The sequence below is a fragment of the Oreochromis niloticus genome, linkage group LG13 (genome assembly GCF_001858045.2).
Source record: "Oreochromis niloticus isolate F11D_XX linkage group LG13, O_niloticus_UMD_NMBU, whole genome shotgun sequence".
In the NCBI taxonomy this organism is placed as follows: domain Eukaryota; kingdom Metazoa; phylum Chordata; class Actinopteri; order Cichliformes; family Cichlidae; genus Oreochromis; species Oreochromis niloticus.
In genome coordinates this window covers 30639352-30663028 of record NC_031978.2, presented here as the reverse complement: position 1 = coordinate 30663028, position 23677 = coordinate 30639352, and the positions used below count along the sequence as shown (strand labels likewise).

The following is a 23677-nucleotide window of genomic DNA, read 5'->3' as shown; positions in this document are numbered from 1 at the left end:
TCGGAGAGTACAGTAGGTGGCGCTGTGCGACAGTGATGCAGCTTCTTATAATTCGAAGAAGAAATTCGGCGCGTCTTCTTCCTGTGTGGTGCGTACAGAGGAGATGTTGAGGCGTGTACGGGTTGTTGACATGGCACACTGATGTCGGTGTGTGTCACACTCGTGTCCGCTCGCCGTGCCGTGGCGCCGGCATGTTTGTGGACAGGATGGAGCGGGTGGAGGAAAGCGTGTGCCGGGGGATTCAGGCTGGTCCCGTCCAGAGCCCGCAGCGGGACACGGCCCAGGGCTGCAGGTCAGTGCTGCCGCTGTCAGGACACATAAGACCCGGGCTGAACTCGAGCCTTTAAAGCAGCGTTTAACCAGCGCTCCGGGTTCAAATGTCTACCCCGGTGCTCACAGATCGACAGCAGCGATCTGATCTCAGTCTGAACTCAGGTTAATTGTAGCCTACGGAGTATCTGCAGGGTCAGTTAACGTGAAATGAAAAGGGAGTGACTCAGAATAGCATCATAAGAACAAGTAGGGAAACAAACAGAGTTAACAACGAGCTCTTATTAGACAGTAGATGTAAATCTTTTTTGAGGTTTTATCTACATTTCCCTTAGTATTGAGCTCCCTTCAAATCAATCAACCAATCAATAAAACTTACAGGAAGTGAACTCTAGTCTCACTGTGTTGTCTCCCTTCTAAGGGAAGCTGTTGCGGGATGGCGAGGACCGGAAAGCAGTGGTGAGCCTCCATGTTTAATCTGAGTTTGTCCTTCGGTGCATGCTGGGAATGATGTAAATGTTGATGTGGACAGCAGGTTCTCATGTGGGACTGATCGTCCATAGTTTTTCAGTGGAAGTGATGAAGATTCAGAGACTCACAGCAGTGTCTGACAGTCTGCCTGTACGTTGCTGTGTTCAGATCTGCGTTGAGGGGAACATTGCCAGTGGGAAGACAACATGTCTGGAATATTTCAGCAAAACCAGCAGTATCGAGGTCAGTCAGAGTCTTTGTGCAGCTGTGTGCGTTCAAGATTTCCAGTGTTCCCGAGCTCCAAGTATACCATTTGTTCACGAATGTATTTCTCTCTTCTTGTCTCTTTCTTGCAGGTCCTTACAGAGCCAATCTCTAAATGGAGAGATGTCCGAGGGCACAACCCTCTGGTAACGTACATCACTGTGTTGTCAGTGTGCAGAGCTGATATGAGCTGGAAGGATTCTTCCAAAACATTTTGTGTTTTTATGCTCCTGGAGTCCAGTGCTTAACACGCCGCTGCTTAACACGCTGCTGCTTAACACGCTGCTGCTTAACAGTGTTGACTTGGGTTAAGATGTGGTGAGTGTAAACAACATGGGTTCTCTCCTTCCATCAGAATCCTTCCTCAGGGGTCCTGTCAACCTTATCAAATGCTGTGGGAATGTGTTGAGTGCTGGTTGGTAATTTGACTTCCCTTTATGTCAGTCATACTAGCTGTTCACCTGCAGGTTCTGTCCCCGCAGGCTTTAATGTACCAGGATCCTCTGCGCTGGGGCATCACGCTACAGACCTACGTTCAGCTCACTATGCTGGATCGACACCTGTCAGCTGTGGTAAGTGTCCCGCTAGCTAGACCCACAGCTGTTTTACTCTGTGCTTGTTTTGTTGCATGCTAACACCCATATAGCCTGGGCTAGTGATGGCTGCACACTGGTTATGCAAACAGATATCCTGGCACACGTGCTGTGTTTCTTGTTGGTCTCAGGCAGCTCCTGTTAGGATGATGGAGAGATCTATCTTCAGTGCCAAGTACATCTTTGTGGAGAATCTCTTCAGAAGGTACGGTAATCTGATCCACGGATCATCCACACAGTTTCAACTAAACTATAGCGATGGATTCTGCTGCACAACACAGCCCTGCAGTGCTGAAGTAGGAGAGTGTGCAACCTGTGGATGTGATTTATGTACAGACAGAGAGGATGGATTGTTATTTCAGTCAGGCTCAGCATCTATTCTTATGTATTTAATGTAAAGGCCAGTGATCAATAAAGGTCGTGTTCATTCATGCATCACTGTAGCCAAGTGTTACCATGAAATATTCCAGATGTTGATTTGCAGTATTGTCCAAAATGCCTTACAGCCACAGCTGTGTAAACAGAGAAGGCTGTTACTTACTAACATTTCATTTAAAATAAGTAACCGTCTCATCCAACCTGTAACTGAGCATTTCTGACATTTCTGGGTTGGGGTGGTTCAGGAGGTAGAGATGGTCACCTAGTAATAAGAACGTTGATGGTTTGATCTTTGACTGCTACAGTCTGTGGTTGAACCTCCAATGTGTGAATGTTAGAAATGTGTCTGTGTAGGTTCTCAGTCATCCGGGTCATGGTAATCTAAGGAGCTTGTTTAAAACTCTTGAAGGTGTTTCACCTCTCGTCCAAGAAGCTTCTTCAGTTCTAACACCAAGTGGTGGAGAGTCCCAGGTATTTAAGCTGTAGTTGGTGTTGTTGACCCGCTATTGATCATGTGCCTCATGACATAAGCAAGGTGTGAAAATGGGTGTGGGTCATTATCAGCAAAGGTTTTGGGTGAAATCACTGTGAGACCGTGCCTCACCCTATCATGTGACCCACTGAGCTCAAGTGATGCAAGATAATGAGTGGGCCTGGGAAGGGACCTCCAAACTGTATTGTAGGTGGCAGACAGCTGGTGTTGTAAGCCACCCCCTGTGTTCAAAGATGGTCGTTCACAGCATTTGGTCTTAGAACTGAAGATGCTTCTCGGACGAGAGCTGAAACGTTTTCAAGAAACTTTTAGAAGTCTAGTCGGTTTTCTTTCCAAGCTCCTTAGGTTAGATAGAACCTATGAATGAGTAAATGAGACATGTTGTATAAAGTGCTTTGAGCGCTTAGTAGAGTAGAATTAGAGTATTATTTCACGTTTTTCTTCCAGTGGGAAAATGCCAGAGGTGGACTATGCTGTTCTCAGCGAGTGGTTTGACTGGATTACAGCTAACATTTGCATTCCTGTTGATCTCATTGGTGAGTAGAACACAAGCAGAACAAACCTGCTGCAGCTCAGCATCAAGAAACAGGCGCAGTACGAATCCTGTGCATGTCTGAATGTACCTGAAGAGAACTGACCTCTGTCTTTGAGTTTGTGTGTTTATGCAAATCACATTCCTATGTAATGAAATGAGTTCATGTAGTTGTAGTAATAATAATGATATATGTAATATTTGGCTTTTCCCCTGGCTCCAGTTTACCTGCAGACGTCTCCTCAGACCTGCCATGAAAGGTTAAAGCAGCGATGCAGAGAAGAGGAGAAAGTCATTCCACTGGTGAGGAGCTTGTGCTTCACTTCATTTGAACTTTGTCACTGAGTGGTTTATATAGAATTAAGACAGCTGCACAGTAGTGCCAATCTAATGACCACTTGAAGTGACCACAAAGCCACTCCAGAGAATCTGAAGCCATTTCCACTCATGGTGAAAATAGCATTTACCACTTTGTTTGAAACACGTACAAATGCTGGAGCTCTAACTTAAAGATAAAACTGGTTCCTAGAGATGCAACAAAAGGCTAAAGATGTGACCAGCAGCACACGTCAGCACACGGCTTCCTCCTAGCTCCAGTTTCTGTTCACCTGGGACTTCGCTACATAGACCGCAGTGAGGTGGCATCAATATTTACACCTTACCAGACAACTACCACTGATACTACAAAACATACATGACAAGTTTACAGCAGGCGTCCTGTCAATTCAAGTCAGTGTATTTATAAGTATGTATTTAAATGACACAGGTTGACCAAAGTGCTGCACAAACTGGAAAAAAAAAGAAAAGAGTCACAATAAGGGAATAAAGATGTGACTTCAGTGTTAGGGAGGTCCTAATTTGAAAAGGAGAGTGTTCCAAAGTAACGATGTAGCCACCGCAAAGGCCCAGTCTGCTCCGTGTTTGAGTCTGCTTATAGGAACAACAAGAAGCAACGGCCGACCTGAAAGTTCTGTTAGGAGTATGTTTTATTAAAAGTTCAGAGAGGTAAGAGGGAGCCGATCCATTTAGAGACATAAAACAAACAATAAAAGCTTAAAATCAACTCAAAACTGAGGAAATGCTGTCACGTTTATGTTGCCTGTGAGCAGGTTGGAGAAGCAGAGCCTGGCTGATACCCAAATAAAGACTATTACAGCAGTGAAACCTGGATGAAATAAACACAAGAGTTAGTCTCTCGAAGTCAGAAGATGACAAAACGTTCCTAATCAAGAGCTCTCAGCTGGAAGAAGCTGGCTTTAAAAACACAATTTATTTGTTTCTCAAATATGAAACTGACAGATTTTTTGCACAGGGAGTTCTGGAGTTTTCTAAAGGGCCAAGGTCACAGAGAAGAAAGAGGGTCAGAAGGTCCAAATAATACAACATCTGTTTGTTTGTTTGTTTTCATTCACATTCAAGAAATGTAAAGACCTTTAAAGAGGCTGTAGAAGTCTTTTTAAGAGGAAAGTAGATTTGTGAATCATCAGCAACAGTGAAATGCGATTCCATGTTACCTGAAAATGGAGCCTAATGGGAGCGTGCAAAGGGAAAAGAGTAGTGGGCCAGGGATGGATCCTTGAGTGACCCCACATGTAAGCGCATGTGGATGAAGAGCCACCAAACCTGACAAAAAGACTTCCGCCATCCAAGCACAGTTCCTTTAATGTCCACACAGCTCTCCAGTCTAGACACTAGACACAATCAAGTCTGAAAGCACTAAAATAACGTCCACCCGAGTCAGCAATTAAGATCATTAAAGCCTTTGAAAACAGACTGAAATGTTTCAGAGATGCCTTTTTATTTCCAAAAAGGCCTGGGGCTGAATGAGGACAACTTTCTTCAGGACTTTGGAAAGGAAAGGGAGTTTAGGGATTGGTCTAAAATGTTAAAGAACCATTGAGAAGTGGCTGCACTACGGTGTGTTTGAAATCAGCTGGAACAGTTCCTGTTAGAAGAGAGGTGTTAATAATAGATACCACATTATAGTCCCATAGTGTCAAAGATGAGTGGGGATAATGTCGAGGTGACAAACAGGGGGCTTCAGGTGGGAGACTACATCAGTCTCCCACCTGAGACACTGATGTAGTCTTTAATGAGGCTTTAATGATCCCGTTTACTGTCAGAGAAACAGGCTCCAAGTGATCGAACACAGCTGAGAAGGAACATACGCCGGAGGAGTGATATTAGACCTGAAAGCTGCAGTCTTATTGACAAAAAACAGTTTTTACAGGATGGATGAAGAGTTAATAACTGAATGAATGGTGTTAAGTAAGACACAGAGTCTGTGACACTTATTAGAGATGATGTCTGATAAATACTACTGAGAGCCTGAGTGACATCCAGGGATCCGTTTTAGGTTGAAACTGCTCAGTTTTAAAAGGAACAACAGTATCAAGAGCACTTGAACAGGTGGCCTTGAACAAAGTGAGCAGATGATGAGCACTCAGCTGGTGAAGAGGGAGCGATTGTCCAGGGGAGGAGCCCCAATATTCTGATAAACAGCAGAAAAATGTCCAGCAGTAGAGGGAGTGATGATGCAGAGCTCGCGCACACTTGAAAGATGTTTAACTGGTCGGCACAGAGATTTGAATTATAACAGTGATCAGAAAAGCTTAAAGTGCAAATTTGAATATCACATAATTACAGACCACGAGATAAGACTGAATCCAAAGTATGTCCACGCTCATGTGAGGGGCCGCTGACTGGTTGAACAAGATTAAAATAATCAGTAAGGTTCAGGAAGTTTTTTACGAGAGGTTTAGTGGGGCAGCAAACATGAATATTAAAATCCCAAAGAATTAGAATGATTCCAGACAAAAAGACCACCTTAAATAAAATCCTTGTTAAACTGAGCTGTCGCTATTTCAAACCATTTTTAAAAACAGATGCAAGACCTCTCAGACCTGTGTGTCTGTGTGTGTGTGTGTGTCCGTCCACCAGGAGTATCTCGAGTCCATTCACCAGCTTTATGAGGAGTGGCTAATAAGGCGTACCTCCTGGCCTGTTCCTGCTCCTGTGTTGGTGAGTGTTCACACAGAGCACAGCTTGCACTCACCCTCAAACCACAGACACAGAGTGAATTATAGAGTGAATTACACTGATAACAATCATTTGGGGAAAACCTTGGTTCTTGTCTCATACCACCCTCCTGAATATCGTTGCAACTAAGCAGACCCCATAACAAGGACAGGACCAGTGCACTCTGATCCACAGAAGCTCCATGACCCAAGTTGTTTTTGAAGCACGAGGTGTGTCAGTGTGATTGGACTGGTTCTTATTAAGTGTTTTTCTACTCAAAGCATGTCATACAGTATGCCTCATTCACCCATCCACACACAAGCACATATGAGCACTTTTTTTCTATTCTTTCTATCCAACTCTATCCACTCATTTAGAAGATCTTTGCTGGAAAATAAGACTAAGAATAAGAACAACTTTATTTATCCCGAGGGAAATTCTTTTGTCATGTACATGCTCAAAGCAGCAGGAGAGACAGAGGAACAGATGAAATAGATATAAGATATACAATATATACAATAAGAATAGTGTACAGTAATATACAGTAGGATAGTGCAAGACAAATAATCGGATAACTCTAACAAAGTAATATACATAACTATATCCTGGTGAATAAATAACTAAACTATCAGTGCAGGCGGTTCTAGAAAGTGACAAGTATTGTGCAATAGAATGAAGGGAGTAGCAGCATATGATGGGGGGATGAAAACAAATGGTTACTGTATAGAAGAGCCCTGTGTAGTGGTGTACTTCCTGTTCATGCATTTATTACTTCTAGGCTGGACATATTCATTATTATTAGCATGTCCTAAAAACTCCCTGAAAAACCTTCAGTTGATCCAAAATGCTGCAGTGACAGGGACGTATTAGTTCAGCCACCATAGTAGACTGAGAGGCAGAGCCTTCAGCTTTCAGGCGTCTCTTCTGGAGAAACGGCTCTGTTTTGATTCAGAAGACTGTCTGCTGTCAGGATTACACTTCAAACCTTCCTTTGTGATAAAGCATATTCAACTCCACTATGAAGAACACTTGGGAAAGTCATTCCAACACTTAGTTTTATCCAGGTTTGTCCTTTACTGCAGCGTAGACGCACTGTATCATCGTTTGTTTTCCCCGCTTTGGAGCCATGTTTTTCCATGTTGCTTTCTGTGTAGAGTAAATCCCTCATAGCTAACACTGATCTTCCTGATATTTAAGAATCATGTGTGTGTTTGCAGGTGATTCCCGCTGACCACAACCTGCAGAGGATGCTGCACCAGTACGAAGAGAACCGGGCCAAGATCCTAGCAGCAAGCTGCCTCTGATGCCCGAACACACACTCCTGCTAACCCAACCTGACAGGAAGCTGTTACAGCACTTTTTTTAAGCTGTTTCTGATCTTACACCTCGTCACATGTGACATTTATGTATGCACTCCCAGTTCAGCCATTCCTGTTCATAAAGACCAATCTCAGTACATTAATTGCAAAGTATTAAAGTTAAATGTAATTGATGTGCTCACAAGAAACTATTGAGAAACTGAACATGAGAGCAGATCATTCCAGTGCTCGAGCCAAAGCCTGTCAGCTTTCAAAGATGCTGAGCACTCGGGCTGGTCCGTGGATCTTATCTGCTGTGTTTTTCCTGAGAGTGTGATTAATCCTCAGTGAGTCTGAGGGAGTGTGTAAGTGAAAACTCTTCATACAGAACAAGTTCAGTGACAGCGCTGTGTCACTTCAGACCACGAGTATAAGTCCTGGTCTGATCATCACTCTGTGTCGCTCCTCTGTCCTTTACCTGCCTGCCTCTGCTCTGCCACCCGAATAAAGGAGCCTTTTTCCATGAAAACAACATTTAGTCAGTGTTTGAATAGGCTGTGTGGTCCGGCACTTTTAATGACATGAAGCCCAACCTGTGAAAAATCTTCTGCAGCCACTGACAGCCTGAAATCCTGGAGCCTTGAACTCAGAGACACGTCTCTGCCTTCTCTTTGATTTCCTTACCCGGATGATTGAGCGTGCTTAAAGACTCACTGCTAGGTCACATGACTGATCAGTCGAGTTTACAGCGCTTGAAGGATCAAGCACTAACTGACAGAGTATTTCCAGAGTTGGCTGCATTGTGTTAGGAATAAAATGATTAAAGCCGTTTTTTGTTATTTTCTTTTTTTATATACACTTTGCAATTGTGCTCATTAAGAGTTGGCACTCTGTGTAACAAAAGTCAAAAGCATCGATTCAGCAATATGATTGAACTGAATTATTGAGACTGACGTGTTGACTGCAGAGCAAACATGCTTACACATCAGTTAAAGTCAGGGTGATATTTTTCTGGGCCACAGGAGTCCCAACAGACTTGGATAATAAGTAGAAAACTACAGCAAGGTTTGGGAGCGAGGTGTTTGTTGTTTTCCAGGAGAAGGAGCAGATGTGCCACCTTTTCTCTTACTCCTTAAAAAAACATTTTCTAATCATGTTCCTTGTTAAAGAGAAGTGAGCAGTTTTTTCCTCTTTTCAGCACAGCTGTGGGGTCTGCCGCTCCTGTAACGGCGCATTCTTAGTTTTCTTCTCTCGCCATTTGTCCTCATATTAACAGAAACTCAAACCCAGCAGAAGGCATGTCATGTACTGGGTTTGGCTCATCATACTGGAACTTCTTGTGCATGAATTAATGTTGAAACAGAGCTTGTGCTGAACATTTTTATTCTTTGAACTTTGCAATATTGAGAGTATTTTAAAAGAGCTTTAAACCTCCTCAAAAAGTGCTCAGACACACACAGGCACAGTGTGTTATTATCGCTGGCTTTATATTGAGAACACTGAGGGGGGGGTTGCATTGCAAGTATAAAGCAGCTTAACCTAAACATTGCTGTGATTTGGTGCTATAAATAAAAATAAGGTGACAGCTTTTGACCAAAGGGAAAAAATGACCGACACTATTGTCTGACCTCCATCCAGATCCACCAACAGATGTGCCATTAGTTACCTCAGACCACAGAGGCAGCGTGCATAGACATGTTTGTGCACTGTACCACTTTACTTAGACATCACCCTTCCATCCAACACATATAATGAACTAATAAAATATTTCTTAAAAGTCAAAGTTGGGTTTTTGTCTCGTATCCTACAGAAATGGCATTCAACGTGAGTCTGGAATTAAAGTTTCAATTTTACTAATAATATTGACATTTTTTAGCTGCACTGTTTTGCATCATTTGCAGTTTTTCCTGCCTAACTCTAGGATACTGGACCAGTTTTGCAGATGAAACTTAAGCTTAGTTCCAGGCTAACATGCACATTTGAGCTGTCTTACAGCAAAACAACTTTCAAAGATTTGTCTTAAAATGTAAAAGCTTCGATTCATTCTTCAGACAGACATGTTTAACTGTGGCTGAGCAGTATTTGTGAACGTAGCACAGACAGGTCTTTAGTAAATGATGCAACACAGCTAAAGGAACACCAGCAGACTAATCTATTCATCGCCACTTTTTAAAAAGATTTATGAGGTGCCAGTGAAACAACTGTTCACAACAGTTCATTTTTGAACAGTGGACGTCAGTTTTCCTGATGCTGCCGACCAATCAAAAAGAAGAACTTTCACCAGTGAACGAATGTACAGATGTTTCCATCAAGTGTTCATGAAGCTGTGATGCCGAGGGTGAACGACAGAAAGGAGAAGTTTTAATCAAAGCCTGTGTGAACATATGCTTTAGGGTTTACCACCATCGCTGCCCTTTGGAACGATGCAGCTTCTAATTCAGGATTTTTCTCAGTTGTACGTTCAGTATCAGGAAAATACTGGCTTACAACTTTGTAATAGTGAAGTCACAGTAAGTTATATTCCTGTTAAGAGCCTGAGTCATTTTGGACCTTCAATACACATATTAAACAGATATGTAGGACTGCTTACTTCCATTTGTGCAATATCTCTAAAATTAGATCCTGTCCCAGAGTGACACAAAAAACTAGTTAACTTATTTATTATTTAAGAATAATAAGTTTCGTTTAAGAAAAGCTTCTTCAGTTCTAAGAGCAACTGGTGGAGAGTCCCAGATTTCTGCCCTGTGAGAGTGTCCCCAAGGGGTTCATGGACCCCCTAATGATCCTCTACCTAATCACACAAACCAAGGTATGAAAGCAGGTCTAGGTCACAATCAGCCAAGGTTTCGGGTGAACCCACTGTGAGACCTAGCCCCACTGTGATTTACTGAGGTCTGATGGCCCAGGATGTGAGTGGGCGTTAAGGCATCTTGGAAGGATCTCAGAACTGGATTATAGATGGCAGACAGTTGGTGCAGTAAACCACCGCCTCTGTTCAAAGATGGTCGTTTACAGTGGACATAGATGCTTCGTTCACTCCTGTTTCAAACCATCTTTCTTCTCTGTCCAAAATGTGGACATTGGCATCCTTGAAAGAGTGACCTTTGACCTTTAGATGCAGATGGACCGCTGAGTCTTGTCCCTTCGAGGTGACTCTTCTATGTTGTGCCATGTGTTTATGAAGTGGCTGATTGACTTCTCGAATGTAGCGGTCTGGGCATTCCTCGCTGCACTGATGCTGCGACTGACTGAGGACCTTCACAGACATATAGCATATACATGCAATACATCTGGATTAGTCTGACAGGAGTGAATGAGTCTGCTTTCTCCAGCACTGGTAAATGTACAGGAAATGCTGCACAGCTGGTTACAACCAGAGCTGTAAATGTGTCCATTGATGAGCCCTCTTGATTTTTTTAATTAATTAATTTATTTTAAATAAAACATGATTATTTATTGACACATTCAAGAAGTTTACATTACATCATATGGCTTTAATAATATACCAAAGGTATACAGCTCTGATTTTGGTCATTCAGGCGCAACAATCACAATTTAACATTTTATAAAAAAAAGATTGGAATGATGATAAGACTATCTGTGCTTTATTTGCACAAAAGAAGATCTTTGATCATTGTAAACATACTTCCATCACTGGAAACTCTTTCGGAGCAGACAGAAAGGTGCCGTTCGCAAGGAGGGGTCAAATTATGAGGGTGCTGTAAATGGCACTATCATACTGGTTAATTAGCTCAACCACCAAGCAGTAATGCACGTTTTGCTTTTGAGAGTGCCTCCAATGATTTAGCGGTTAACACATTCACTTGGAAAGCAAAATGTTGCAGGTTCAATCTCAGCTGAAGACAAAACTGCCTTGGGAAATCAGGAAAGGCATCCAGCACAAAGCTGCCGGTCTGTGGTGCCCTTTGATGGTGAACGAGCAGCTGAAAGTGGCTTTGCCAACATTTTCGATCATAGCCCAGAACATGTGAGTTGCAGCGCTAACACAGGATCCGCTTCAAATGTAAAACAAAGCAAGACAAAGATTCATCCGTTCTCCTCTGCTTATCCTTGTCAGAGAAAGATATATGAAATTGAGGCATAGTGGCAACCTTTAAATTGCCCAAACACACTGAAATTTTAAAAGCATCATTTTGGCTAATGAACATGTTAGTGACTGTGGATCTGTGTGGCACTCTGCAGCTGGACATAAGAACAAGTTTAAAGTGAGAGAAAGAAGAAAATTCACACTCCCACCAGCACAGTTACAGCTTGGCTCAGAGATCTTCTGCAGCTTGTTTCCACTTGCTCTTCAGTCTCTGCATTGTTCCACTATAACAAAGCTCTGTGCCACCTGCTCCTCCTCTGCTGGGCCAGCGTTCTCGTCTCCAGGACCGCCTGGATCTCCTTCCCGCTGCCTCTGGGTGTCTGCTGTACTGTCGGCCGAAGGCGAGGGCTGACACTCGGCGGGCTGCTCGTTCGTCACTGTTGCGTCACACTGTTGTGGTCTTGTGTGTGCGCTGTCGTCATGACTCAGCGCTGAAGCTTTTCCCATCACTGGCTTCCTGAGGCTTCTCTTCTTTGTCTCTCCCTCTGTGTTTGCTTTTCTTATTTGTTTCCTCCGGTCTTTGTTTGTGTTGTCTCCCTCTTTTCTTGTTGTCTCATGTTCACTTTCCTGCACGCGCACTTGTCCCATCCTCTCCGCCAACCCTCTCAGCTCCTGCTCCTCCTCTTCCACGGAGCTGAGAGAGGAAAGCTCTGACTTGACCGCACTCTCATCTTGTGGCCCTGCGAAAATCAGTGTGTTTCAGTTAAATGCTGGAGGCTGTTAGGGCATCCTTGGAGCAAATGACATATTTTGTTGTATTCTGAGTGTGTGTGAGTGCGTGTTACCAGTGTTGTGCTGTGTTGGAGGCTGTGCTGTGGCTCCTGCTCTGAGTGTGATGTGGAGGGAAATGGCCTGGGGGCCACTGAGCTCATCCTCCACTCTGCTTCTGTGGGTGTCACTGCCGGTGTCCCCTGGAGCACCTGCCCCTCCACTGTTCACTGTTCCACTGTTCCGGCCGTTACCATGTCTGCCTCTCCGATTGCCGTCCAAACTTTGCTGAGCTTTGCCGTCGTCGTTGGTAATGAGCACAGCTGCGACAGCAGTGCAGGGATTTTCAGTGCAGTCTGTCTTGGGCAGGTCAGCGGCACTCACAGCTTTAGTGCTGCTGCAGACTTTGTGGGGCTTGTCTGGAAGCAGGGGCCGGCCCCTGATGGCCAGGTCAGGGTAGGTCCTCTGCATCTCCATAATAGATGGATCTACACTGCAGAGGTGGTAATGCTGAGGCTTAGGCTGGGGGGTTGTTACAAGCCTCGTGTCCAAGTACAGTACCTGGCAAACAGAACACGTGATTTAGTATTGTAACCCTAACATTTAGCTCACAGGCTGGCCTCTTAATGTTCACAACACAATACTTTATTTTATGCTCTTCTGACTGTCAGCAAGATGTCTGAAGCACCTCAACAGTCTGCCTTCAGGGCTGAGGAGCTTCAGCTAAATGGAACTGGTAAACGCCTTTCTGCTCTACCTGAGCATGCAAAGCACTTTTTTCTATGCCTGTGCTTTCTAACATTCACACACATTTACTGTGCTGCTTGTATCTGAGATATTCACTCCTCTCTTCACTGCAGATGGCCCATTGCGTCTGTCCATTTTCCAAAAATATGATATTGGATCTGAAAGCGGACTTAAACCACCGATCTCATGGTTGTTTTTGTTTTTCCTGCCTTTTCCCAGGGTCTGTTTCTTCCTCATCACTACACGCTACTTTCTTATCTGGGTTAAAGGCTTCCCCTTCGTGTATTAAACACGGCTGATAGCTAAAAGCTTAGTTGATATAGATATCATATGTAGCCATTATTTTAAAAAATGTCTGTTTTTTTTAATATAACATGTGATTGGCATTTTAAAAGAAATAATGTGTTCATGCCACTCACTGAAATATCTTACATACAGGCTGCCTTATTTTAGGCTTACAGTATTTTCTGCACTATAAGGCGCACTTAAAATCCTTTAATTTTCTCAAAAATCTACAGTGCGCCTTATGTATGAATTCTGGTTGTGCTTACTGACCTCGAACCGATGTTATGTGGTATACAGCGCGCAAGAATCTGTCAAAAATGTTTTACTACGACTTTGATATGCTACAAAGCTGCACTGCCTGATGGATTGTTTGAGCATTACGGCTATGGTAGTCAGGAGCCTCGCGAGGTAATCTGGGTCCTAAACTCCGTCCTTCAGGTCCCAAAGTCAAACAAACACTGAGAGATAAAAACTGTCTAAATTCTTTCATCTTTAATAAAATGATCAGCGTTGCTGCTTTACCAGGTGTAACAATTAAGTTTAACATCCAGGCATCCATGAAAATAGAATTTATTACATTTAACGAAATTATAAGTTAGCAGGAAGTTAGCTCGCTAGCTTCCATCGCTAGATTTCTGAAAAATTTAAAGGTACAGCTCTGCTGTCACTTCCAACATAAATGAAGACAGAAAACTAAACAGCAGTGACGTTTGTAGGGTTACTGAAGTTGGGCTAGCTGCTATATAATGATTTGCTACTGGATTGCTAGTGACCAGTGTTGGGACTAACGTGTTATTAAGTAATGCGTTACAGTAACTACGTTATTATTGTGGTAACGAGCACGGTAACTAGTTATTATGCCAAAACCAGGAACGCGTTACTCGTTACTGGGATTTAGACAGGCTCGTTATTCGTTACTTCGTGTGGTGGCTATCGTGGAGTTTCCACAGATTCAGTAACATTAGCAAGTGGTGGAGGCCAGCAGGTGGATGAAGGAAAAGGGAGGCAAGAGGAGAGACCCGAAGCGGCCGCCGGTCCGAGTGTCAGGTGAACTGAACTTCAGGTAAGAAGTTATGACCTGCAGTCTATCTGGGTCAGATATAAACCAAGTTTAGGTGGAGTTTATTTTCGTTATGCTGACTTTTTCGTACTGCGTGCTAGCTAGCATGACGGAGTTTCTATACAGCTGGGTGGGTGCTATGTTACTGATGTTGAACTTTATTTTATTCATACAGTTAATTATTAGAGTTGCCAACCGTCCAGTAAAAAACAGAATCGTCTGGTATTCAGAGAAAATATTACGCGTTTGGTATTGAAGTGAAAATGAACACAGTTTGTCCCGGACTTCAGCTACAATGAAAAAGACACAAAGCTGGAGTTATTCTGTGTTTTTGCTGCACAGCTGCCTCTTCTCCTCTCATTCTCTCCCCTCCCTCTCCTGTTTCTACTTCAATCATGAAACTGATCAATGATCAGCTGATCGGCTTTTCTCTCTTGTTTATTTATCGCCCACTTTGCGCCAGAAAGAGGAAACCAGCGGAGGTCACGCTAAACAACAGCAGCACGTTTAAGCTTGATCAGCTGTTGTTAGAATTTATTTAATATTAATTTCTAGTATCAGCTGATGTTTGCTGGAGCCACAGCTGTAAAGCTGCTGGTCATGATATCGGTTTGGTTATCTGGTGAGAGGGAAACATGAAGATGAAACCAGGAGATGTCCTTACTGAATCATCAGAGCTGAACAGGTGATGGAGAAACAGGTTTGCCTTTTAGGTCACATGGATGAGTTGAAGGGAAGTTATGAACTGTTTCTGAGAGACAAATAACACCAGGATCCTTTTCTACGTAGCTGACAGCTGGTAACTGTGCAGGGGCGGGTCTAGCAAAGTGTTGCCAGGGGTCCATGTAGGGCATTAACAGGGAAAGGGGGGCACAAAGAAATACTTTTCTTTCTTATTCTCATTTAAAATGTCTAACTTTTAATAAATAATTATCTGAGTCTTACAACAAACAATTGATAGATTGATACATATATACCATCAGAACAGTGTACATCACTGTCACAACAGTGTTTATTTTCATTCAAAGGCTTTATGATTTTTCCTATAATGGTGGGCCGGTCTCTAGTCAAAATGCCCGGGACGATTTTTTTGTCCCAGTCCAGCTCTGTATGCAGCTCATCTGCAGTCTGGTGTTACCTACATCTTCCTATTCAGAAGGCAGAATTTCCGAGTTCTGAGTACAATCAAAAGCACCACGACTGCAGTTTTTGTGTTGGATGTAAAAAGCAGGCTAGAATCATGCGGCGGTCAACGACGGTCCAGGCGTGGGATTTCTCTCGTGGAATTGTGCACACTATTTTTTCCTTTCCAGGGCTCGCAAAATCGCTAGCCCGACATCCCGGGGCTAGCGATTTTTCCAGTCGGGCTACCAAAATCTATCTCAGCCCTGCCCGTCGGGCTATCATAGGAAGGGAAAATATATGTCAATGCTTTTGCATTCTTTCGAAAATGTAGCTGAGTAATTATGTCATTGGCATCGATGAGCCACTGCCAATATGTGACATACTGAAATCGTGTTTGAATTTGCGCTTGTTTTTTGCTTTCACTTTCACTTTGCGATCGTGCGAACGGTGTGTAGAGAGCGGCAGCACTGATTGGTGAGTGACAATTAATTGCGCACCAATTCCTCTGACATCGTCTTATCACTCACTAGCTTACTATTCAAACGTGACAAGTGAAATCTCCCACAGCAAGCTTAAACATGTGAGAGGTTGATTGCGCAGAGAATCGCTGACCGTTATGTAAGTACGTGTGTAAAAGCAGCAGGATTTACGCTGGTATTTTAGTTCTGCTGAGCCAAATAAGACCGGTCAGGGTGAAGAAGGCACAGCCAAATAAAAGCCTACCACAAAACAGAAAAGTTATGACAAATCAGACTATGAGGCAAAAAGAAAGCTCAGCTTTTTTGGTTTTATGGACAAAAGAATTTCTGTGGCTGGAATATGACGAGCTAAATAACATGATGTTCTGCCGGGTGTGTTGTGAGTTTCATTTCATTTGAGTCGACAAGCGCCTTTGTAACTGGGACCAGTAATTTTAAGAAAGACCCCATCAGAACCCATGAGAAATGCAAGAAATGCATTATTGCTCAGTCTGCAATATCTTTCCCAGAACAAACAGCAATTGCAAAAAACATACTAAAAATAAACCAAGCACAAGAAGAAGTCCTGAAAAATCTTTCAAAAGCGTACTATGTTGCAAAAAGTGAACTACCATTGTCAAAATTTAGCAGTCTTTGCAAACTTCAAAAAGCAAATGGCCTCGATCTTGGTTCCCCTTGCCCCTTACCCTTGACTTCAGTGGAAATTTCAGATTCAGGATCTGACACAGACTGATTCATGTTCTACACAGTTCTTGCAAGTTCATAGAAATTTCTGTTCAATTAGAACAAAGTATTTGAGTTGATGACTGTGATTTTTATACAATTGTTGCGATTTGTATTTTAACAACTTTCTGATTAATTTTTGTTTCTGTTACAATATTATACTTTAATGTATAATATTGTAACGGAAACAAAACATTAAAAAATTGCTCTCTTTTTTATTCGGGCTACTTAAATTTATTTTGGGCTACCAAAAACTGAAGAGTGCCTGCCCGAAGGGCTACCAGAGATTTTGAAATTTTGCGAGCCTTGCTTTCTATTGGTAGGTGGCACAGTGCACTTGTGGCAAGTAAGCAAGCTAGAAGACTGGCACTCTTGCTGGGTATCCAGTTACGGAAGCAACACATTAACAAGAGAATTCTGAGTAAAACCAAAGTTACTTGCCCTAGTAACTCGTTACTTTGAAAGTAACGAGTAACTAGAAGTAACTGAGTTACTTTTGATAGAAGTAACTAGTAATGTAACTAAGTTACTAATTTAAAGTAACTTACCCAACACTGCTAGTGACACAGCTATGTTAGCATAACATTAGCGCAGTGAAGCTGGAGGATGAACGCTAACTTTTTTCCCACTCGATAAAAGTTAACGTGAAGGTTCCTGATGGTTAGGGACAAATGCAATCGCATGGCAGGATGCTGTAAACGGACCAAACTTCAGTCAGGAGAACAACTGAGATAATCCATCCACAATACCAGGTTAGTCATTAATATACTGCAACAACATGGGAATAGAGCAGCTGCCAGAGAATTCAGCATTAATGAATCAATGGTACGGAAGTGGAGGAAGCAAGAAGAAAGAGTTGAGTAAAGTTTGCGCCAGTGCGCCTTATGGTCCGAAAAATATGGTATTTGTAGGGGCCTCTAGACAGTCTAAACCTATTGCTCTTCAAACCACATTAGTATGGTGGTCCAGTGTTCTTTCTTTGTGTGTTAGACATCAGTCCATCTATTTCCCAGCTGTATTCCAGCCTCTACGTGTTGTATTCATGTAACATACATAATGCTGCTGCGTTTACTGATAAAAACAGATTCAGTTTAATCTCAGGCTAAATATGAGTTAGAAGAACTCATTAGAAGAACTATCCAAGTTCCCTTGGCATGCTGGAACACCGCATTCTACTGCCAGAGGTTTTCAAGAGTAAGGTCAGCTTTAATAAATAAGGCCTTAAATAGGCCAGAAGGGGCAGCAGACATGGGCAGCACAGTGTTGAAGTGATTAGCACTTATGTGTAACAGCTAAAGGCTCCTGGTTCAAAGCTGTGTGTAGTATGTGTTTGTGGTTTTAAATGTGCCAGTGTTAGATTTGTATTGTTTATTGTCATTTATGCTTAGAAATATTTACTCGTATATGCTTAGAAGTATATAATCATTTGTAGATTGAAAGAATGTCTCATCCTAGGAGGTCTGTAACAACTCTGTGTAGCATGAAGAGGGGAGCGCGTTCACTCCTCTTCAGAGTGTTCTGGCATAGATCACACACCTCCTAGGAGAGGTCGTATCTTCTCTTGCTGATATATGGTATAACAAACACGTATATCTGTTTGAGTCTAAGAGCCTTTTGTTTAGATAGACCACTAGACTCCTGGCACCAGCTTTGGGAAGTCTTCACAGGTTCACATTCTTACACACACACACACACACACACACACACACACACTTACAAAATCACAAGCAAGGTACTCTTTGTGTGTATGTATGTATACGTCATATGTTAATGAACCTATGCATATTCATGTAACCTCAATAAAAGAGCAGTGTTACGGGAGAGCGGATGAGAGCAACTGGGGTCAAGCGAAGGAACGGCGTTTGTTCAGTTCTCTCCCGTGCACGTGAAACATAAAGAACTTTGCCTACTTCGTGTCTTGCTTGCTGTGTAATTACATTGTCTTCAACGTTCCAGCGAATAGGGTTAAGCTACAAACCTATCAACCAGTAGTGTGATGCATGTCCTGTGTGGAGAGATAGTTCAGTGTGGTTTCTAGTCTAAAGTGTCCACAGCGTGAACACTGACACACGACTGCAGGGCTGCTGAAGTTGAGCAGAAAAAACCAAAATGTGGAAACGTGATGGCGCTTAGAACTCGACCTGAGGGTGGCTGTGTGTAACTGCGTGGATTTACCATGTTACCCACAGGACACTGCCTCAGCCTGAGACAGGCAGACTGTGATTTATCATCAGCTCCTGAAGATGGCCTTTCTGTTGGCAAGAATGAATAGCTAATGAAGTCGCTGCCATTACACTTCGATCCTGTGGAGCTGCAGATATTCAATAAAGTCAAACAGGTGGAAGCAGCAAACCCAACTTTAGCTCCAGCTAATGTTTGTCAGACACATTCGGCTATTGTTTCTTGCCAGCATCATGAAAACCACCAGAGATGGTACATGTGCCGGCAGCCTGTGCTGGTGCTGAACGCTGGGAAAAGCCTAATACTGAGACCCTGCCTCGGTTAAAGAAAAATACCTGACCCTACTTTTTTAAATGCTTGGCTTTCAGGCTTCTCTGAGATGTGCTGGTGCATGAATGTTAAAATGTCACAGCATAAAACAGTGAGAACTGGCACCCTCAGCAAGCTTCATTCATAAACAGGAAACTGAGCTGATTCTAATGTAGTTTAGTTATTAAGCTTTGTCAGTCGCCGTTATATCAAATATCGTGTGGGTGCTTATTTTAAACTGATAGAACTTGTTTTAAAGAATGCACACAGTATCATGTGTCTTCAGTCGGTCTCTTTATAGCACTTTGTCAGGCTCTGGAATGGCTCTAGGAAAAGCTTCAGGTTTAATTTCAGGAAGCAGCAGCAGGGTTTGATGCAGCAGCTACCTCTTTTTTATCCACCTCCGTCTTCTTTTCCTCCTCGTCCTCTGTTTGTTCCGTTGCCGTCTTGTTTTCTGTGCATTCAGTCATTTTCACAGCTTGCTCTCTTCTCTGAAGAACATCGAGCCACTCCTGTAAAGTAAGACAATCACTGTCACGTGGTGGTCATGAAACCCAACCGATCTAGCGTGACCTCTGACCTGGCGTCTGTGTCACCAGCACATACTCTCCCAACAGCCAGTCCTGTGTCAGGCTGCAGCCTGATCTGTGCTTCCTAGAGTTTCCAAAAGTAGGCTGAGGCTGCTGAGGGATTTCCCATGATGCATTAATGATTTCTCTTCTGCCCACCTCTCATCACTAACGATGTATTTATTGTATGCTGTTATGTTTTATTAAAAATCTGATTTAACTTAATTGAATAATGCTTCAATGATAATAATTAATATATTCTTTGTATACTTTGTTTTTCAGAAAAAAAAATCTGTGCAGAAAGTCCAACATAACCAAGAGGACACATGGAAGAAATAGATGAAAGGAACACGGAAAAAGAGGAAGAAGACATTAAAGCTGCAAACAGCGATGATAGGGTCGTCACACTAGCAGATGAGTGTGGGTGCTGAGCTGGCCTGCCTGTAGTCCAGACCTATGACCAGCTGAGAACATCTGGAGCATCATGAAAGCAGAAACAGGACAAAGCACAGACAGGACTGCTGAGCAGCTGGAGTCCTTTATCAGACAAGAGCGACATCATTCCTCTCCCAGACGTCCAATCGCTGCTCTTCTCTGATCAGACATTTACAGACTGTAGTTAAAAGACGGGGGATTCTGCACTGTGGGAAACTTTTTTTTTTACCATTCAATTCAGAATGAGCTCATATTTTATCTTGATATGTTTCTATGTTCTATTATTCATGAAATGTGGGTTTATGAGGTTTGCAAATCACTGCATTCTGGTTTTAGCTATATTCTACACAGCTACACAACTTTTTCAAAATTGGGTTGTATTTGGCAGCATGGATCCATTTTGTAACAACCTGCATTCAACAGTTGTTATACTAGGATTCATGACTTTATTCAGAGCAAAGTATAAAACATGACACTTCCTCCTCACACTGCTGAGAATTAGAATGTAAATGTGCCAAAGCTGAGACTTTGAGCAACCATGAAAAGTCAGTCATTTAGTATTTCATGGTGACACACTGAATAAGCCAAGGTACCACCGCTTAATCTAAACTCACAGCTTCCAAAAAAGGGGCGAAATAAAAAAGGGGGATAATTTAAGGGAAATGATCAGAGGAGCAGGGCTCTGATCCAGGAACCAGGTTTCACTCTCAGCTCTGAGTTTGTTAACTGTGAGATGAGGAAAAGACAAAGAGTTAACCTCAACTCTGCATCAGTCACTGTGGTACTAAACCTGCTGGCTGGCAGGTTTTCTTTAACAAATTAGGAGTTTCTCCCTGACTCCGCCTTCCTGCTGCAGCTGAACCAGCTGACAGACACCCCTGTTCATAAAGTCGCTTTCACAGAATTTATGTTTTTACAAATGTTGAAATCTTAGTTAGATGTTAGTTATTTTTCTTTTTAACAAGTGCTTTTATAATCAATCAGTCATCAGTGTAAGCGCAGAGACAGCACTCACATCAGGGATTTATTATAGTCTCTGTGAGTCTGTGCACAGTAACACAGCTGTCACACTGTCAGCCAGTTTACTGTTTAAATAAAAATGATCTGTGGAAAGCTTCAGGTCCCATTACACTGTGGTCCTGTCAGGTTACGATGAATAATTTTAAAATCCAATGCAAAATAAGGATTTCAGCTTCATCGGATGAATGACGAGCGCAAAATGTATAAAAATGATATATTCTGTCAATGATGGTGACGGAGTGGTCTGAGCTGGTTAACGTTAAGTTAAGCTCCAGCGTCCACAATTACACCAGTTCATATCCTTCAGTCCACTGGATTCTGCTCTTTATTTGACTGGTCTCCCCTTCAAGGCGGGCGCTCTGTGCATCTCTGAAGCTTTTCAGGAACTCTTGTTTTTTTAAGGTCACAGCAAATATGCTTTTATCTCAGTTATGTTTATGCTACAGCTTAGCAGACTGCTGAGGCTCAATAATATCCCACGGACTCTGGTCACCAAATTGCTGTTATATTCTTGGCATTGTTTCATTTCTGTGTGTGTGGCATCAAAATCATTTGAAAATTGGACTGGTACTCATCTAGCACCGTTCTACTCAGCTGAGTATCATTCACCCGGGCACACACACATTCATCCAGCACTGTTATCTGTGTCAAAGCCCTTCTAACACTCACACACACTCACATCGGGGCAACTTGAATTCAGTATCTTGCCCAAGGATGTGTCAGCAGGTGGACTGGAGGAGTCAGGAATGGAGCCCCTGATTACCTACTGTACACGCTGAGTACAGCTGCCCAGCCCTACAAACTTACCACAGTGGCTTAAAAGAAACAAAAAACAATTGATGTGATATTCTGTAACATGACTGATGAGACTATTACTAACATGAAACATGGTCATACCTGTGGTCTCAGCTGATCCTCCTGAAGTTCCAGGAAGTGGTTACATTCCACTCTGGCCAAGAGCAGCTCAAAACCAACAAGCATAGCTTTGTCTGCATTAACATCCTCACTGAGCCTGTACTCACTGAAATGCACCAAACAGAACAGAGACATAAAGTGATGAGGAGAGCAGAACCACAGACGACTGGGGTGGCTGCAGCTCTGCGGGTAGAGCGGGTCATCTACTGATCGGAAGGTTGATGCCTCGATCCCTGTCTGCATGCCAATTATTCTTGGGCAAGACACTCCAGGTTGGACTCTGATGCATCATAGTGCAAATCTTAGAAAGCACTTAAGTACAGATAGTGTGTAAAATCTGAACTCAGGTTTCCATTTGGTCTCAAGAACCTTTGTAAGAAAAGTGATCGTATGAAAGTCAAGTCAAAGAACCTCAGCTGACCAAAGTGTGTGCTGGAAGGTAATAAAATAAAATATATATATAAATATATATTTTTCAAAAATCACACTGTCTCCACCTGCCTGTGCTGTGTTTTGGGGTCATGACATACATAATATATGAACAAGTTGAGTGTTTTGAAACTTTAAGAATAAGACATGAAAACATTCTTGGGAAATTTTTGGAATGCTTTGTATACACGTTGTGCCACCAGGCGTTTACATGTGGAATTAAAATGGTAAATGAACTGGACTTTTCTATTCTGAGCACTCAAACTGCTCTCTACTACAAGCCTCACTCAGTCACACACACAGACCTGAGCACCAGTGTAACATTAACACACACACATCACTTTGGGATCTTGTCCATTTAACCCGCTCTACCTCCTGAGCCACAGCCACCCTAAAGAGTCTATGTTTGTCCTGACAAAGAGCAGTGTAAAGCTGCGGCCATTCCTTGTGGATTAATGTCTACAGTTTGTGCTCACTCTTGCTCTGGTTCTTACCATTGTTTGGGGTCTGTATGAGGCACATAACCAATAGAGGCCAGGACGGACTGTATGGTAGAATTGCTGAAAACTGGCTCAAGACAGTAAACAAATGGACCTGTAAATGTCTGAAAGAGATGCAGAAAACACAAACACAGTTCATCTGTTAGTACACAGGCTCAGTGATTATTCAGGGTCACTTCCGTTTGGCCTGACACAGCTGTGAGCAGGTCATGATGTAAGGAGAAAAAAGAAAAGCGTCACTGGGCTGTTATGTGTCCACTCACTGCTACACGAGCAGATGTTGTAACACGGTGTGGTTGTAAACTGACATCAACAGTCAAAGTGTAACATATAAAACCAGTATGATGTGTACTCCTATACAGAGCCGCTGTGCGGGAAACGCGGCGCGTCTTCTGACCTTTAGTGTCCTGATTTCCTTCTTCCAGGGCTGTAGGAACAGGTTGACGCACAGAGTTTCCAGCACTTCTGAGGCTCTGATGAAGGCGGACAGGTGTTTCCTGAAGTCGCGCTGAGCCTCACAGCGCTCAGTCACAGCCTGGTAAAAAGGGAACATTGTGAAAGTCCCGCCGATCTCCGCCTCGCTCAGTAGATACTGAGCCGCCTTCTTCAGCAGCTGGGGGTCGCGGCACGGCCCGACCTCTGCACGCTCCTCCAGGTAACACTTGACATAGTCCGCGTACACGTCCCCGCGGGAAGGAGCTGGCTCTACTGCTCCGGTACCGTCCTTCATGACCGCCACAGCGACGAGCCCCACCACCTCGAACTAA

The 23677-nt window shown here is 43.0% G+C and overlaps 2 protein-coding genes across 3 annotated transcripts; one reads left to right on the top strand and one right to left on the bottom strand.

The window, feature by feature from the left end:
- Positions 1 to 36: 36 nt before the first annotated feature.
- tk2 (thymidine kinase 2) lies at positions 37 to 9100 on the top strand. Of its 2 annotated transcripts, none has more exons than XM_003456662.5 (10): positions 37 to 292; positions 692 to 729; positions 910 to 984; positions 1098 to 1151; positions 1488 to 1577; positions 1730 to 1803; positions 2917 to 3005; positions 3225 to 3304; positions 5942 to 6022; positions 7237 to 9100. In XM_003456662.5, the coding sequence occupies exons 1-10, from the start codon at positions 142 to 144 to the stop codon at positions 7321 to 7323; spliced, it is 819 nt and encodes a 272-aa protein (XP_003456710.1). In that variant the 5' UTR covers positions 37 to 141; the 3' UTR covers positions 7324 to 9100. The 2 variants fall into 2 exon arrangements, with proteins under 2 accessions (XP_003456710.1, XP_019221901.1); XM_019366356.2 differs by having other exon boundaries at positions 160 to 292; positions 834 to 984.
- Positions 9101 to 10790: 1690 nt separating this feature from the next.
- LOC102082454 (uncharacterized) lies at positions 10791 to 23674 on the bottom strand. Its single transcript, XM_005461422.4, has 6 exons — positions 23308 to 23674; positions 22905 to 23014; positions 21964 to 22087; positions 19429 to 19554; positions 12211 to 12694; positions 10791 to 12105 (listed from the first exon to the last, which is right to left on the bottom strand). The coding sequence occupies exons 1-6, from the start codon at positions 23638 to 23640 to the stop codon at positions 11630 to 11632; spliced, it is 1653 nt and encodes a 550-aa protein (XP_005461479.1). The 5' UTR covers positions 23641 to 23674; the 3' UTR covers positions 10791 to 11629.
- Positions 23675 to 23677: the final 3 nt, after the last annotated feature.

Bases quoted from the DNA above. Each gene is read 5' to 3' on its own strand.
- tk2 (XM_003456662.5), top strand. From the start codon at position 142: ATGTCGGTGTGTGTCACACTCGTGTCCGCTCGCCGTGCCGTGGCGCCG. The intron at 730-909 runs GTGAGCCTCCAT...TGCTGTGTTCAG, and splicing joins GCGAGGACCGGAAAGCAGTG to ATCTGCGTTGAGGGGAACAT. The intron at 1,804-2,916 runs GTACGGTAATCT...TTTTTCTTCCAG, and splicing joins GTGGAGAATCTCTTCAGAAG to TGGGAAAATGCCAGAGGTGG.
- LOC102082454 (XM_005461422.4), bottom strand. From the start codon at position 23,640: ATGAAGGACGGTACCGGAGCAGTAGAGCCAGCTCCTTCCCGCGGGGAC. The intron at 22,088-22,904 runs GTAAGAACCAGA...GGTGCATTTCAG, and splicing joins CATACAGACCCCAAACAATG to TGAGTACAGGCTCAGTGAGG. The intron at 12,695-19,428 runs GTAGCTGCTGCA...TCTGTTTGCCAG, and splicing joins CGGAGGTGGATAAAAAAGAG to GTACTGTACTTGGACACGAG.